The sequence below is a fragment of the Ranitomeya variabilis genome, chromosome 4 (assembly GCF_051348905.1).
Source record: "Ranitomeya variabilis isolate aRanVar5 chromosome 4, aRanVar5.hap1, whole genome shotgun sequence".
In the NCBI taxonomy this organism is placed as follows: domain Eukaryota; kingdom Metazoa; phylum Chordata; class Amphibia; order Anura; family Dendrobatidae; genus Ranitomeya; species Ranitomeya variabilis.
The window spans coordinates 436,919,783-436,937,444 of record NC_135235.1 but is presented as its reverse complement, the minus strand read 5'-3'; the positions used below and the strand labels follow the sequence as shown (position 1 = coordinate 436,937,444).

The 17,662-nt window shown below is 40.6% G+C and overlaps 1 protein-coding gene across 1 annotated transcript in view; it reads left to right on the top strand.

Moving 5' to 3' along the window:
• ENPP7 (ectonucleotide pyrophosphatase/phosphodiesterase 7) overlaps positions 1 to 17,662 on the top strand; it is a 51,626-nt gene that overhangs the window by 17,853 nt on the left and 16,111 nt on the right. The window contains exons 2-3 of the mRNA XM_077251434.1: positions 4,690 to 4,835; positions 10,006 to 10,629. Of these exons, the coding sequence (XP_077107549.1) occupies positions 4,690 to 4,835; positions 10,006 to 10,629 (770 nt within the window). The remainder of the gene's footprint in view (positions 1 to 4,689; positions 4,836 to 10,005; positions 10,630 to 17,662) is intronic.

The following is a 17,662-nucleotide window of genomic DNA, read 5'->3' as shown; positions in this document are numbered from 1 at the left end:
TGAAACTCATCAAGAGAATGCCAAGAGTGTGCAAAGCAGTCATCAAAGCAAAAGGTGGCTACTTTGAAGAACCTAGAATATAAGACATAATTTCAGTTGTTTCACACTTTTTTGTTAAGTATATAATTCCACATGTGTTAATTCATAGTTTGGATGCCTTCAGTGTGAATGTACAATTTTCATAGTCATGAAAATACAGAAAAATCTTTAAATGAGAAGGTGTGTTCAAACTTTTGGTCTGTACTGTATATCAGTCCGTGAGTAATGATGGTCATAATACTGTAGAGGGGGCTACAATATATTCTATGGGGGAGCTGCATTATACTCTATGAGGGTTTACATTATATTCTATAGGTGCGCTGCATTATACCCTATGAGGTGGCTGCATTATATTCGAATTGGGAGCTGCGTTATACCCTGAGGGGGCTAAATTATATTCTATGGGGGGCTGCATTATACCCTATGAGGGGGCTACATTATATGCTATGAGGGTCTACATTATATTCTATTGGGGGCGCATTATATTCTATGGGGGGCTGCATTATACCATGTGAGGGGGCTGAATCATACTCTATGAGGGTCTACATTATATTCTATGGGAACTGCATTATATTCTATGGGGGGCTGCATTATACCCTGAGGGGGCTACAGTATATTCTATGGGGGGCTGCATTATACCCCATAAGGGGGCTGCATTATACCCTATGAGGGGGCTGCATTATACTCTGAGAGGGCTACATTATATTATATGGGGGGCTGCATTATACCCTTTGAGGGGGCTATATTATATTCTATGGAGGGCTGCATTATACTGTATAAGGGGGCTACATTATATTCTATGGGGAGGCTGCATTATATCCTATGAAGTGGCTGCATTATACTCTGAGGGAGCTACATTATATTATATGGGGGGGCTGCATCATACCCTATGAGGGAGCTGCATTACTGTATATTCTATGGGAGGATGCATTATACTATTTTGGGAGGCTGCATTATACCCTATGAGGGGGCTGAGAGGGTAGGAAAACAAAAAAAAGACCATATAGTCCACACGTATTTGTAAAATACAATTTAACTTTATTACAAAAGGTGCAAAACACAGGTGAGGAAAAAATGCTCCAAAAAGCACAAACCACTATATAAATGTATGACTGCACCGAGAACGCACGGAACCAGGAGACCAAACAACTCTCCACACTGCAATTGTAATCATCCTAGACCTCTCTATCCCCATAATGGAGACTAGTAAAAAAAAAGGATATTATAACCTGTGGGAGCGCCTGCAAATAATCAAAATGCAGCTATAGATAGGAACAAATTGCCCAAAGGTATATACTGAGGTGTGTAAAGGCTCCTACCACAGAGGACATAGTTGTACCTGCAAGAAATTTAAAGAAATTATTACCTCAAATGAGAAGCAGACGTGAAGGTTTTCTGGGTCCGTGCATTCACCCCTATGAGGGGGCTGCATTATATTCTATGGGGGGGCTGTATCATACCCTTTGAGGGGGCTGCATTATATTCTATGGGGGATGCCTTATGCTATTTGAGAGGGCTACATATTTTATGGGGAGGCTGCATTATACCCTATGAGGGGATGCATTATATTCTATGGAGGGGGGCTGCATTATACTCTATGGGGGCTGCATGATACTATATGAGGGGGGCTGCATTATACCCTATGTGGGGGCTACATTTTATTCTATGGGGGCTGCATTATACCATATGAGAGGGCTGCATCAAACTCTATGGGGAGCTGCATTATATTCTATGGGGGGCTGCTTTATTTTAGATTAGGGGGGCTGCATTATATTCTATGGGGAGGGATACATTATACACTATGAGGGGGCTGCATTATATTCTATGAAGGGGCTACATTATATTCTGTGAGGAAGGCTACCCCAACCCCTGTTACATCATTAAGGCGTGTACTACCTTAAATTATACCCTGATATTAGCGTGTTTTACCGCACAATTGCTGGTCTTGTATTGGTTTCTATGTAGCTACATAGTGGGCCCCAAGAATAATTTTCTCTGGTGGGCCCGTGGTCAATTGTGGTATTTCCTGATGAAGAAGTCTCAGTACTTCAAAATGCGTTGAATAAAACCACATTTTAATTAATATACCTGGATTTTCAGTTATTCAGCAGCGCAGAATAAGTCCACGTTTTTTTCCAATTTTTATTTATATTGTGTCCTTTACTGGACCTGTGGATCTGATGTAGCGAATATTTCCTATAAGCTCAATTTATAGCTCCATCTGGTGAGTACAATTTGATTGTATTAAATCGAAAGTATCTTGGATAAGACCCTATTTGCCCTATTTTCTCCAGCAGCACCTACTGTAATCTCTTCTTGGCACATTCAGTCTGCTCTGCAGACTATGTTTTAGCACACATTATCAATTAAATGTTGCAGAATCTACTAACCAAAAGGGAACCTGTCATCTGCTTCATGCTTCCTGAAACACTGGGACCATGATTCGGAAATAGCTGCTCTATTACAGCCATGTACGTGTTACTCTAAAACACTAGCGCATTTCAGAGAAAAACATGCTTTAAAGGCTGATCTGGACTTATTAAGATATGCAGACACATAGGGCTTAGCCTGTCAGTCTATGGAAGCCGGGCAAGGAGAAGTCTTAGGGAACCTAACTTGGACTAGTCATTGATATGCATAGTACACGGCTATCCTTTCAAATTATGCATTCACATAGGGATGGGACCTGCCATTCTAGGAGAGAAGGGTAGGGAGATGTCACCAGGGATATGACTTGGACATAGTCCATCTCTGACCTTTAAAAGTATGTTTTCAATGATATCCTGGAGCATTTCCTAATAAAACATACACGTCTGCAATAGCACACCCGAACTCTGATTCATGTTGCCCCTAGTACAATCAACGTGAAACGGTTAACAGGTTCCCGTTATTACAAATTAAACAGACAAAAGGGCAACCTCCCCACCAGAAAATAAAGGGCTTTTACTGCACCACTTCTACTCACTTTCTACTCCTCATGCAATTTGCTGAAAAAAAAGAGAATGGACAGCATCTCCAAAAATCATACGTTGATCTGAAGAAGCTAGGCAAAACTTTATATAACTGAACATGAGGTTCTTAGTTTAATACTCTGATCAGACTGTATGAAGCCCACTGCCACGTCACGGCAAACTTCGTAGTGGGTCCTACCGCCCTAATGGAGCGGAGCCAAGCGGCAACCACCGCCACAGCGGCAATGCACCAGCAGGGCAGGCGGCCTGGTGCCCCATGCACCCATGCTGGAAGACTGAGTCCCCATGACTCCAGACCGCGTCGCCCCACCAGCACAAAGCCACAGCAGCAATGGCCCACAACACCCACACCAAGATGAAAGGAGCACTGAAACTCACCTTCCTCCAGCTCTTCAGTGAGAGCCAAAATGGGCTAGACCCCTTACTTTGCAGTCTCCTGCTAATTAAAATCACCTGTGCCAAATGGGAGGAGTGCACATCCAAAGAAAAAAAAGGACAGATCACGCAATTTGCTGAAAAACAGAGAATGGACAGCACCTCCAAAAATCTGTCTACTCCAGCCAGCTCATTTTTCTCTAGGAGTGAACAAACAGTCTACACTCGAGTCTTCATGGTAGAGTATGTAGGTCTCATTGCAGCTGTCTACTTTGAAGACTAAACTTAAACAACCGGAGTAGACTCCCATTAGGTTAACAATGCATATCCTACCTAACCTTACATTCCCTCCAGTAAAGCTTCTGTGGAGACCTACACAGTACAGTGTATGTCAACATCCTGAATGGTCAGACTTCACTAGATCCAAACTACTTGCATTGACACCTCCAAGTGGCCCGATAGCAAAACAGCCAAATTACTCACTGTTAAGACACTTCACATAACATCCCAAACCTTCACAAGAGGTGATCCTCCATCTCAACCCTCTCACAGGCCAATCCTACATCTACTACACCTTGACAGCAATCCCCGGTCCCCTTACATTTTCTTTAGAATGACAAAGTTGCTTGCCAAAAGTAGAGGCCAGCGCTCATACTTACAAGAAGGCTAATTGCACTGTTTTGTCATCCACAGCAGAATGCTCACACTCTCCCTAAATGGCACAATACCTCCTTCTTTTATTTCTTCTACTCTCTGCAGCATGATGGTATGAAGTATTACTGTCAGCACTAAATGGGAAGAACAATCAAATGTTAATTTTCCATGAGTGTTGGCAAATTCTCTATAGCTGCTCTGTAGGGCCTATCAGGTGTTTTGCATGTTGACAAGCTTAGGCACTGAGGGCCAATTCATCACAGCATTTTCACCAAAATTCTGCCATATAAAACCTTGAAATATCACAAAAAAATGTTGTTCAGCTTGAAGTTGCATAGTGACCTTTGGCATCCTTACATTAATAGGCTTGAATTTGGCATATCCCACGCAAGCACTGCCTTCATTAAGGATGGTGTACACATTGTCAGTCTAAATGAATCAGGCCCTGAGTCTTTCTACATATATTGCAAAAATCCAATTGGCTGAATAGTACCAATATTATAATCTTATACTATAAAAGATCAATAGATTTAAAGTACAATAGATGTAAAAGTTGTTATAACACTACAAGGAAGAGAAACAAAACTATAAATTAAAGAAAAACACAGTAAAGGTGACAATATCTTGTTTTATATATTGTTTACTATAGGAAAATACATTGAGAACCATGGCGTTATACACAACATGTTCTTTAATATCTCCAACTGGCAGAAGGAAAATTATCTCGCTACACAAGGCATCTCTTCCTGGTGGGATAATGGATCACTTCCTATTTGGATTACAGCCCAGAGACAGGTAGATATGTCTTGATACTATTTGCAGAAATGTAAACTACTTCAAAACTAAATTTCTATAGGAATAGCTGGATGGATAAATTCATACAATGTATACTATCCATAGCTTACATTTTGAACGTTGGGGCAGACTCACTATTGCTGTCTAAGATTCAGGAAGCATAAACTTAGAGGCAATTGTCAGAGGAGCATGTAAAATTGTTGTTCGCATTATAGATGGTACCTGTGAACCAGACATACACCGTAAATGATCAGTGAATGTTGGGAAGGGCTTTTAAGGGAGTTTATCAGCATATAATGACTGTCCAAACCAAGTGCAGGTGTTTGGTGCATATTTGTCGTGGCCAAACATTTAAATGCAATTACTTGTTTTTCTTCTATCTCTGCCCTTTGAGTCTATATAGCCAGAGCTAACAATCAAAATAGAATGGAGTGGAGATTGAGGGAAAACGAGAAAATTGGAACGTTCACTTAATTATTTGGCCACGCCAAGATTGCACCTAGCACCTGTACTTGGCTTGAAAAAGTAATTTTGTACTGGAAGTCTCTTTAATTCTATATTTATTTCAAGCTTTGTCTATTTAAGTTTTCCTTGGACATGAGAAAGCAGAAACAACGGAACACTCTTTTGGTATTTCTTTGGTTAAGGATAGTCTATACCAGTGATGGTAAACTGTTTAGAGACCAAGAGCCCAAACTGAAACCCCAAACCCACCTATTTATCACTAAGTGCCAACATGACAATTTAACCTGTATACTGAGGTTTTAGTTTAAAAAAACAACTCAGAATATTAAAATATTTTGTCTTAAAAGAAAAACACAATAACAGAGCTTTAAATAATACAAACAACTTTTTATTGAAAGGTAGTTTGTTGAGCGCCCGCTAGGACCTTGGGGTACTCGGGCTGGGTCTGGTGGTCAATAGAGAGGTAGTCATGTGCAGTGACCCGGTCCGTGGCCCTGGGCGTCCAAGTTAAAGGGAAAGTCTTTAAAGGGGATGGTTTTTGAGAAATTAAGAATGTTCGTGACGCCACCTGTGGTATTCAGTCAGGGATGACCGATGCTGCTTAAAAGAGGGGTCCACTGGGGGTGATGGTATTGCACCAGAGTTGAAATGGCTTCCCACAGGTGAAGCTAAGTCCCCAGGGCTCCCGGTGTAGTTGGTAAAGGATGATGGGTGTTAGGGCGCAGAAAGGAATTGCAAGACACAAGTTTTGCAGTCTCTTTACCTTTTACTGATGCATTCACTGTCCAAGACACAGGTTACAGGTTATCTTGGGATCAGGGCAGTCTGGAAGCAATTTGGAGTCTCCTTATCCAGGTGGGGTTGGAAGCCTTCCTTACTGCGCTGAAGTGTGAGTCCCTTGCTGCCTGAGACTTCGCACAGGGTCCTCTCTCTCGCTCTCTGTCCTAAAAGTAGGACAGTACCCGCATGGCAGGCAACGTGAGCCTTTTTACAGGTGTCCCTACTTGCGGTGACTCCGGGCTCTATATGCTGCTGTGCCTTCGGGTGTAGTTGTGGACATGAAACTTGAAATCTCCTGCCCTCCGGTTTCTGATGTGGGGCATACAGTCCCACACAGCCTCAGACTCCCAGTGTCCTGTTCCTGCGCTTCAGCATGGAGGGAGCTCCTTCTCCCCTTACACTCTTTACAGACTCACTATTGACTGACTACTTACTGACTACTACCTCACTTCTCCCCTAGCCAGAATATATATATCGGGAAGCTCACCTAAAACCGGGTCTAGAGCTCCCCCTTCTGGCCTGGAGTCAGAAAATGTTCAATGTACATGTTACCTGTTAAAGGGATCCTCCTCACTTCCAGGCATGGCATCGTCCTCCCCTGGAGGCAGGCAATACCACTGTGGTACCCAGATTCCTGGGGTGCCACATTTGCATTTGGCATGCTTCTCTGGATGGCACTGCATCATAGGTACTCTTTGGAAGGCACTGTGTTATGTGTGCTTTCAGAAAGCACTGTGTTTTGGGTGCTGTCAAGAAGGTACTGTACACTGACTGCATGGCTCCAGCACAAGTCACTCTGGTGATCTCCAGCTACACAGAGAGCAATAATGTCTCATTCTTTGGTCACTTAACTACTGAGGCCTATTACAGGGCTTCAGCAGAAGCACATCTGATGACGTTTTGTTCAAGTCACTGAGGTTTTAGTGGTCAAGCGACCAAAGAATGGGGTTTCATTGCTTCCTGTCCTGCTAGAGGCCAATAAAGCAGACCAGAGGTGGGGAACTTTTTATCTGCCAAGGGCGATTTGGATATTTATAACATAATTTGGCATTCATATTAACTTATCAGCTTGAAAATGATCCTGGTATATTTGGTCAAATAATTAACTCAACCCTAATGTGAAGGATCGAACTGCTTCTCATTTGGGAGTCTGTGATGTTAGATGGTAGTGATGATGTTGCTACTTGCAACTGCTTTTCCAGATTTGCATCTGTCTGGAGCGCAGTTGACTCACTGTGATGATAAGTTTTGTAAAGTACTGGCAGTGATAAGCTGTTCCAAAAAAGAGATATATTTACACTGCATGTCTCCTCACAGTGGGAAATTCATCATTGCTCAAGTTTGACTGGTGCATATACATCACATAGTCATTGGGGCTGGAGCATATATATCATCAGAGACTCTGGGGCTAAAGTACATGGAATAAGAGGTACTGAGGCTCAAGTATATAACATAGGAGACACTGGGGTGGCCTATATATATCACAGGATACATTGTGGCTGGAGCATATACATCACAGGAGACATTGTGCTGGAGTATATACAGCACAGGAGACAGAGGCTAAAGCACATATAGTACAGACCAAAAGTTTGGACACACCTTCTCATTTAAAGATTTTTCTGTATTTTCATGACTATGAAAATTGTACATTCACACTGAAGGCATCAAAACTATGAATTAACACATGTGGAATTATATACTTAACAAAAAAAGTGTGAAATTACAGTACATCACATGACATGACACATTTGGTGCTGGTGTACACATCAAGTATATACCATAGGAGACACTGGGCTGGCCTATGTACATCACAGGACACATTGGGGTTGGAGTATATACTTCACAGGAGATATTGGGGCTGGAGTATATACATCATAGAAGACAGTGGGGCTGGAGTATATACTTCACCGGAGACATTGGGGCTGCAGTATATACTTTGCAGGGGAAATTGGGGCTGGAGCATATACTTCACAGGAAGGAGACATTGGGGCTAGAGTATATACTTCACAGGTGACATTGGGGCTGCAGTATATACTTTACAGGAGACATTGGGGCTGGTGCTAATGTAACAAGGGCGACCGGGGGGGTAGTCAGAGGCAGGTTTTTACAGTTTGAGTTTGACAGCAGCATTTAACGGGTTAACAGCCGCAGGAGGATTGCAATTCCTCCTGCGGCTGTTAGCGGCATATGCCAGCTGTTCAAAACAGCTGACATGTGCTGTAAAACATGTGGGCTCAGCGCCGGAGCCCACATAAAAGGGAGGGTGTCTGACATTGGCATATTTATTACGCCCGATGTCGGAAAGGGGTTAAAGTGTAGTAAAAGTGTGACACCATTGTTCTCAGCAGCGATCTGAGAGTCAGAGATGCTTCCAGGGGTCCTCCCCATGCTGTTCTCCTTCCATTCAGCACTTTTACCATCCATTTGAACATTTTCATTGCTCCTCAGACCTCTTTGTAGGGTCTGCTGGAAAAAATCTCGGCTTTCCCATTGACTCCTTTTATACTTGATCCCCAAAATGAGCATACAAGTATTAGGAATTGCTTCCTTCGAGCAACAAGCACCCAGCGTTTTTGTGCTCAAGCATCCCTACAGACCATGTAACACTGCATGTCTTAGAGATGGAAGCCTACAAAATATTTAAAAGCTTTTGTTCACTTTTAGAGATCACAGAAATATTCACAGATCAAGTAACACTGTATGTCTGAGAAATGGAAGTCTACAAGATGTTTTAAAACTGCTAAAAAGCTTTAAGATCACAGAAATTTACTTCACACGGAATAGTGTGTGGCTTAGAAATGTAGCCCAGGAAATGTTTCAATGATTTTTGGGTGTGCTTTTTATAACATAAAAAAGAACATCAAAGCACGTAATACTTGATGGATTAAAATATAGTTTGTTTTTTTTCAGCCCCTACAAAAAAACCTGCAGCTATATACAGTATGTGGCAACGCACTGCACAGGCCTAATCCCTGTCTGCAGACTAGATTCTGTCACTCTCCCTGCTCCTGCGACTCTCTCTCCCTCCCTAGGCTAAATGCAGATTGTATGTGATGCAAACGATTAGCCCTTAGAAGGGCTGTTAGTATGATGGCTGAGCTTCAGCACCAGTATCAACACTACATGCCTCTGATTCATTATACTGTGCATGCACAGGCCTAGAAAAGTGCTCTCTCCTTCCAATACGAAGTGTCACAGAGCTGTACAATGGCGTCAGTGTGCCAAGTCCTGTATCTCCTGCTTATAAAATACTGATTTTATTGAAACAGGAACACACAGTACAGTAAGTGACACACTGACACATTGCTGAAGTCGGGGTCTCTATCTCTACATCATACTGCTTTGTCTGAATCTTCATGCAATGTATCCTAATAAATTCATGTAATATCTTTCATTGATAATTCCAATATTGTTACACAATGTATACCATGTTGGAATTCTTACGTACATTTTCTAGTAATGCACTAGGTGTATGTGCGGCTTTACCTTTCAGCATAATAATAACAGTCCTATTGTTCAAGAATAATTGTATATTTCTTATAGAACCAACATCAAGACATTTTGGTTTAAACTTGGGAAAATCACAAAAATAAACGAGTTTTACATCCTTCTGTACCTGTTTTTTTAATTAAAAATACTTAAAAAACTGTTAGCAATGTTTTTGCTGCGTTTTTGGACTTACTCATTGCTTTCTATGGGCAAAAAAAACTTTGCAAAAACGCTGAAAGAAGTGAAGTACGGCAGTTTTCAAAAAAGCAACAGTTGTCCAATTTTGTCTGAAAAAACACAAAACTTTTGATAGTACTGTAAAAAGCACCTTTTCATTTGCATTAAAAAGCTGCAAATACGCAACATGTGAACATAGCCTTACTAAGTAAATATCATAAAATGTTTGCATTAACTGAAAAAAATTTTTTGTTCCCAGGGTTTAAAAACTGGATCACTTTTCTTCCCTGGTGGCAATGCCACATATAGAGGTGAAACTGTAAACATTAAAAAAGTTGAGAGTAAAGTACACAACTATAGCAATGAAGCTGAATGGCAAGAAAATGTAGAAACTGTGATGAAGTGGTTCACAGAAGAAAATCTTGATTTTGTAGCACTATATTTTGGAGAACCCGATGTGACAGGACACAAACATGGACCAGATACTCAGCAGCGCAAAGACATTGTTAGACAAATAGATCGTATGGTTGGACACATACGGAATAAAGTGCGACAATATGGCTTGGAATCCAAACTCAATGTTATAATCACTGCAGATCATGGTATGACTACAGTACAGAAAGGCGAGGGTGAGATTGTCCTGAAAGATATACCAGGCTTCTCTCTTTCTGATCTTCAGTTTCATTTAGTGGATTATGGGCCATCAGGACTTTTAGTACCTAAAGAAGGAAACTTGGAAAAAGTATACCAAGCATTGAAAGGTGGTCACCCTAAATTGAATGTCTACAAGAAAGAAGAGATTCCCGGCAGATTGCACTATTCGAACAATGAAAGAATCACACCATTAGTATTGTATGGTGAGCCAGGATATGTCATACATAGTGTAAGTACTCTTATTTTACCCTTACATTTGGCATGCTAAAATTTGGTAAATTTACCTGTAGAATTGAAATGCTGAATATGCATTGTTCTAAAATAACAAATCATAGGTCAAGTTTTTCGAATATCCTTAGTATTGCACAGGTGATAATCACCTGCTAAAGCATTAATTCCATCTCCAATGCAATACTAAGGAAATCCTGAAACTATGACCTGTTGGTGGATCTACTCTTGATGACTGGAGTTGAGAAACACTGATTTAACAGTACGTAATTTAATCATTTAAAGGGGTTAGCTCAAGCTGGCTTGTCAGGAGCACACCACTCCCCAGTCTTCCAGCTTCCTGTTTGCAGAGGGTAGTCTACTCCAGATTGATTGACAATTTTGACCAGTGGCATGGTTGCACCATTGGCCTAAACTGCACACTCTCTGGAGAAGAATTTGCTTTTGTGTCACAATATTGTGAGAGCTATGCATTTTACATTTTCCCTTTCAATGGGCTTGTGTGACGGCTTACTTATGGCGTGATAAGATGTAATTTACTTTGGTACCATTTTAGGCTACATACAACTTTTTGACCATTTTTACTTAACTCTTTTGTGGAACATGCTAAACAAAAACAGCAATTCTAGCATTGTTCTTTGCAGTGTTCACTGTGAGGGATAAAATAGTCTGAATGTGAAGATCATTATGGATGCAATCATGACATATATACATGTGTGTCATATTTGTAAGTTTATTTTTCCTAAATTAAAACATTTTTGTTTTAATCTGTTGGGAAAACTGAGATGTTGGGGCTCTCTATTTTACATTTTTGTTAAAAGACAGAAACATTTGTTATAATGCTTGCAATATATATATATAATTATTATTGCTATTATAGCATAATAATAATAATAATAATAATAATATTAATAATAAAAAAACTCTGTTCACCGCACAGCATAATTGACATGTCAACTATGGCCCAAATTAAGTAAACATGAAAGTCAAAATATATTAAAAACATCACGTTTATATATGCAAATCAGGCAAGTATATTTATATCTGGCCGCTTTTTTCGTTTTTCCATACAGCTGTAGGAAAGATTGTATTTTTATTTAGCAGAACAAGTTGTAGTTTTTACTAGTTTTGGGTATATGTGTAATTTCTCCTCCGGGATCAATTCCTGTGATGTCTGCTCCTGTCACCACTATATTTATTCTGCAGAAGATGCTGGTGTTGGAGAAGACATAGGGACCAGAAGATCTTGGCAGCGCAGGCTACAGTGGCTGGGACCTGTAGTGTTGTCCAATCTGACAGTATGGGTGTGTTTGCAGTCTAGCTGAAGTAATCAGCTACCTACCATGGACAGTAGGACACTATCACACCTAACTTACTGCTGGCAGCTGACAGATATAAATCTACTTGCCTTGTTTACATCTTTACATTTCAGGTCCTGTTCTAGTACTTTTCCTCTTAAAGTTTTTGATCCATTTTCTGACTACTCTCTCTTTCTTGTAGTTTTATTTCTTTATTGTCCTCATAGTTCTGATCTAGCTAGTAGTGATGAGCGAGTGTGCTCCTTACTTGGGTTTTCCGAGCATGCTTGGGTGTTCTCCGAGTATCTTGGATGTGCTCATAGATTATGTTTGTGTCTCCGCAGCTGTATGATTTGCGACTGTTAGACAACCTGATCACATGCAGGGATTGCCTGTTTGTTAGGGAATCCCCACATGTATTCAGGCTGTCTAGCAGCCACAAATCGTGCAGCTGCGGTGACAAAAACATACCGTAATCTACGAGCACACCCAAAATACTCGGAGATCACCCGAGCATACTCGGAAAACCCGAGTAACGAGCATACTTGCTCATCACTACTAGCTAGCTGACCACTCCTGCCAGCCTGCTCCATGGTCGAGTAGCTGACTCCATTTCCCCAAACAAATGGCCCCTGTGTAAGTCCAGATCCTTGGACACGGGTTAAAGCTTGAGAGCAATAGCAACCTCTGGGATCTGGTAAGTGCTGTGGCTTGCACAGAGCCTGTCCATGGTTGCAATTTTTACAGCTGTCAGGCAATAGCTGATAAACCCACACTATAACTTGACTTTTTAGTCACTTTTAATTTCATTTTTTCGGAGGCAGGATTAGCAAAAAACATTAATTCTAGTATTGTTAGCATTTTAATATGTCAATAATTGTGAGAGATATATAAAAATGCAGTTTTATAGTATGGGCTCCTCTGAATGGTGTGAAACCCAATTTTTATATATTTTTTAAGTTTTACCTAGAAAATCACTTTTTAACAAAAACAGTCATTTTTCTGTTTGTCATATTCTGAGAGCCATGACTTTTTTATATTCTCAATTATGGCTCTGTGAGGGCTTGTTTTTATGTAATTATTTTTTTTATTATTATTCTTTGCTTATATTGCGCTATCATATTCCACAGCACTTTACATACATTATCATCGTTGTCCCCAATGGAGCTCACAATCTAAATTCCCTATCAGTATGTCTTCGGAGTGTGACAGGAAACCGGAGAACCCAGAGGAAACCCACGTACACACGGGGAGAACATACAAACACTTTGCAGATGTTGTTCTTGGTGGGATTTGAACCCAGAACTCCAGTGCTGCAGCGCTATCCACTAAGCCACCGTGCTGCCCAATGATGAGTTGTAGCTTTTATTAGTACCATTTTTTATACCAATTGTTTACTTTTTGATCACTTTTTTTGTGGATACAAGGATGAACAAAAATAGCAATTTTGACATTGGTTTTGTATGTTGAATTTTTATGGTGTTGCCCATGTGGGAAAAATAGCAAAATATTTTTAAAGTATTGATTGCTACAAAAAGAAAGAGAGGGGATATCAGCTCACCATTGTTGATGTCAAATAGCGGAATTCAACTGTCAATGCATGAAAAAAAAAAAATGCCAGGCCAGCTGCGGAACCAGAAGAAAAAAAGGAAATACTGCACCCAAAAATATAAAAATACACAAATGGGGAATGAAAATAGACATTAAGGTTCCCCCCACTTTCCCCCTTATTATTTTTTCTATTTTTGCCTATTTTCTTTGCCCATATGTGTCACTTTTATCTTTATAAGAACTAATACATTTTTACCTTTTTAATTTTTCAGTGGCAAATTTGTTTCATATGCAAAGCTACCAAATATGTGACTTTTTCTCCAATAAAAAATATCTTTGATTGGAAAACAGGAATTTTGAGTATTTTTTTACATTTTTTTAGACAAATAAAAATATTTTTTTACAACACTTAATTGTCCCACAAGTTGAATGAAATATGCAATCCTTTGATTGCATAGATAATACACTGTACTATTTGTGGTGTGCAGTGCATAATGTAAACAAATGAGTGTTAGGCCACTTGCACACGTTCAGTATTTTTCGCGTTTTTTTCGCGTTTTTTCTCTATAAAAACGTGATAAAAACGCGAAAAAAACGCTAACATATGCCTCCCATTATTTTCAGGGTATTCCGCATTTTTTGTGCAAATGTTGCATTTTTTTCCACGAAAAAATAGCAACATGTTCATTAAATTTGTGGAATTGCGGGATAGCGCACACCTAGGAATGCATTGATCTGCTTACTTCCCGCACGGGCTGTGCCCACCATGCGGGAAGTAAGCAGATTATGTGCGGTTGGTACCCAGAGTGGAGGAGAGGAGACTCTCCTCCACGGACTGGGCACCATATAATTGGTAAAAAAAAAAGAATTAAAATAAAAAATAGTCATATACTCACCTTCGATGGCCCCCGCAGTCTTCCCGCCTCTCAGGTGCATGCTGCCGCTTCGGTTCCTATAGCTGGAGTGTGTGAAGGACCTGCGATGATGTCGCGGTCTTGTGATTGGTCGCATGACCGCTCATGTGACCGCTCACGTGACCGCGACGTCATCGAAGCGCCTGCACACACACACCATCTATAGGAACGGACGCCGCTGAGGAGATCGGCTGTCTGCATGTGAGTATAACCATTTTTTTTATTTTTTTTATTATTTTTAAACATTCTATCTTTTACTATTGATGCTGCATAGGCTGCATCTATAGTAAAAAGTTGGTCACACTTGTCAAACACTATGTTTGACAAGTGTGACCTACCTGTCAGTCAGTTTTCCAAGCGATGTTACAGATCGCTTGGAAAACTTTAGCATTCTGCAAGCTAATTTCGCTTGCAAAATGCTAAAAAAAACGTGAAAAAAACGGGAAAAAAATGCAAAACAAAAAATGCGGATTTCTTGCAGAAAATTTCCGGTTTTCTTCTGGAAATTTCTGCAAGAAATCCTGACGTGTGCACATACCTTTACACTCACTGCCTATTCTGCTGATTTGGAGATACCTTAAATTTAGCTCAATCTTTTGCATCTACATAGTCCCTTATCCTTAGTCAAACAACTACAAAATGCCTATTTAATGCCAAAAATTCATGACTTGAGTAGTGCAATGTTTGATCTCCTAAGGGTTTGCTCACAGTAGCGTATAATGAAAAAAATTGGTTCCATTCTCATCCAGGAGAGTGGATCAATTATTTTCCTCACTTATCATACGTGTACTGTCTGTGCACTGTCCATATGCAATTCGTTTTTTTACTCAGCAGCTATTAATCGTTTACAGGACCATTTAGAGTTTCCTATGCAAACAATATTGTAATGTATTCGTAAATAAACTGAAGACATACTGATGGTTCGTATGCCATGTGACTTTTTTTTCTCGGACTGTACTGATTTCTGAGTGAAATTGCAGCATGTTGCGATTTTTTTACTCATGCCGAGTAAAGCTGAGAAAAAAATACACAGATCTGCACTGCCTTATTGAATAACATTGGTTCGAGAGCAATACAATTTTTTATCGTATTTCACTTGTTCGATTTAAAAGTTAGTGTGAACGTTCCCTAACAACTAGACTCATATCAATCTCTCAATCCTTGACCAACATACTCTGTGAATGTACGGTGCTAATTGGTAGAGGGTTTATGGAGTGGGACCCATACCAGGCAGGTAATGGCTGTGTGTTAGGCCGGCGTCACACTCAGCGTAAGACAATACGGTCCGTTTTTTACGGCCGTAATATGGCCGTAATACGGAGAAATGTTCCCAAAATAGTGGTCCGTATGTCATCCATAGGCAGGGTGTGTCAGCGTATTTTGCGCATGGCATCCTCCGTATGTAATCCGTATGGCATCCGTACTGCGATATTTTCTCGCAGGCTTGCAAAACCGACATCTAATGGATTTATGTGCTCAAATGTTCGGTAAAACATATATACAGTATATATATATATATATATATATATATATATATATATATATATATATGTCATTGAGACACATACATATATATTCTGTATTTATATTTAATTCAGCGCGATATATGTGAAAAGCCGGTAAATCAATTGCCGGCTTCTCATTTCTCCTTCACAAACCCGACATGATATGAGACATGGTTTACATACAGTAAACCATCTCATATCCCCTTTTTTTTGCATATTCCACACTACTAATGTTAGTAGTGTGTATGTGCAAAATTTGGGTGCTGTAGCTGCTAAAATAAAGGGATAAATCGCGAAAAAAATTGGCGTGGGCTCCCGCGCAATTTTCTCCGCCAGAGTGGTAAAGCCAGTGACTGAGGGCAGATATTAATAGCGTAGAGAGGGTCCATGGTTATTGGCCCCCCCTGGCTACAAACATCTGCCCCCAGCCACCCCAGAAAAGGCACATCTGGAAGATGCGCCAATTCTGGCACTTGGCCACTCTCTTCCCACTCCCGTGTAGTGGTGGGATATGGGTAATGAAGGGTTAATGTCACCTTGCTATTGTAAGGTGACATTAAGCCAGATTAATAATGGAGAGGCGTCAATTATGTCACCTATCCATTATTAATCCAATTGTATGAAAGGGTTAAAAAACACACACACACATGATTTAAAAGTAGTTTAATGAAATAAACACAGCGGTTGTTGTAATATTTTATTGCTCTCTCAATCCATCCGGAAGACCCTCGCTTGGCAAAATAATAAACCAACAATATACATACCTTCGGATGAACTGTCAGGTCCCACGAAGTAAATCCATCTGAAGGGGTTAAATCAATTTACAGGCAGGAGCTGCGCTAAAGCACTCGCTCGTGCCTGTAAACCCCGGGTGCTGAAAGGAAAGCTGGGTGATCTGTACTTACATTGAGTCGCGGTGAGGCGCCCTCTGGTGGATGAACTCATATGAACTCGAGCGTGGGAACTTTTCCAAGGCTGCAGTTCATGAGAACATCCACCAGAGGGCGCCTCACCGCAACTCAATGTAAGTACAGATCACCCAGCTTTCCTTTCAGCACCCAGGGTTTTTACAGCCACGAGCGAGTGCTTTAGCACAGAATAAAAAAATTTAAATTTATGAAAAAAAAACATTCTATTCACCCTCCTTTTCTTCCATTACAGATAAAAAAACAGTACACATGTGGTATTACTGCATCCATAAAACTACAATCTATGAAAATATAGAAACATTTACTCCTATCTATAAAAAGAAAACAAATCTAAAACCCAAAATTGTGTCAACTAGTGTTGAGCGATACCGTCCGATACTTGAAAGTATCGGTATCGGAAAGTATCGGCCGATACCGGCAAAGTATCGGATCCAATCCGATACCGATACCCGATACCAATACAAGTCAATGGGACTCAAGTATCGGACGGTATCCCTGATGGTTCCCAGGGTCTGAAGGAAAGGAAACTCTCCTTCAGGCCCTGGGATCCATATTAATATGTAAAAGAAAGAATTAAAATAAAAAATATTGCTATACTCACCTCTCCGATGCAGCCTGGACCTCACCGAGGGAACCGGCAGCGTTGTTTGCTTAAAATTCGCGCGTTTACTTCCTTACGTGAAGTCCTGGCTTGTGATTGGTCGCGTGCCGCCCATGTGGCCACAACGCGACCAATCACAGCAAGCCGTGACGTAATTTTAGGTCCTTCAGGATTTTAAAATTACGTTCTGGCTTGTGATTGGTCGCGTCGCGGTCACATGGGCGACGCGACCAATC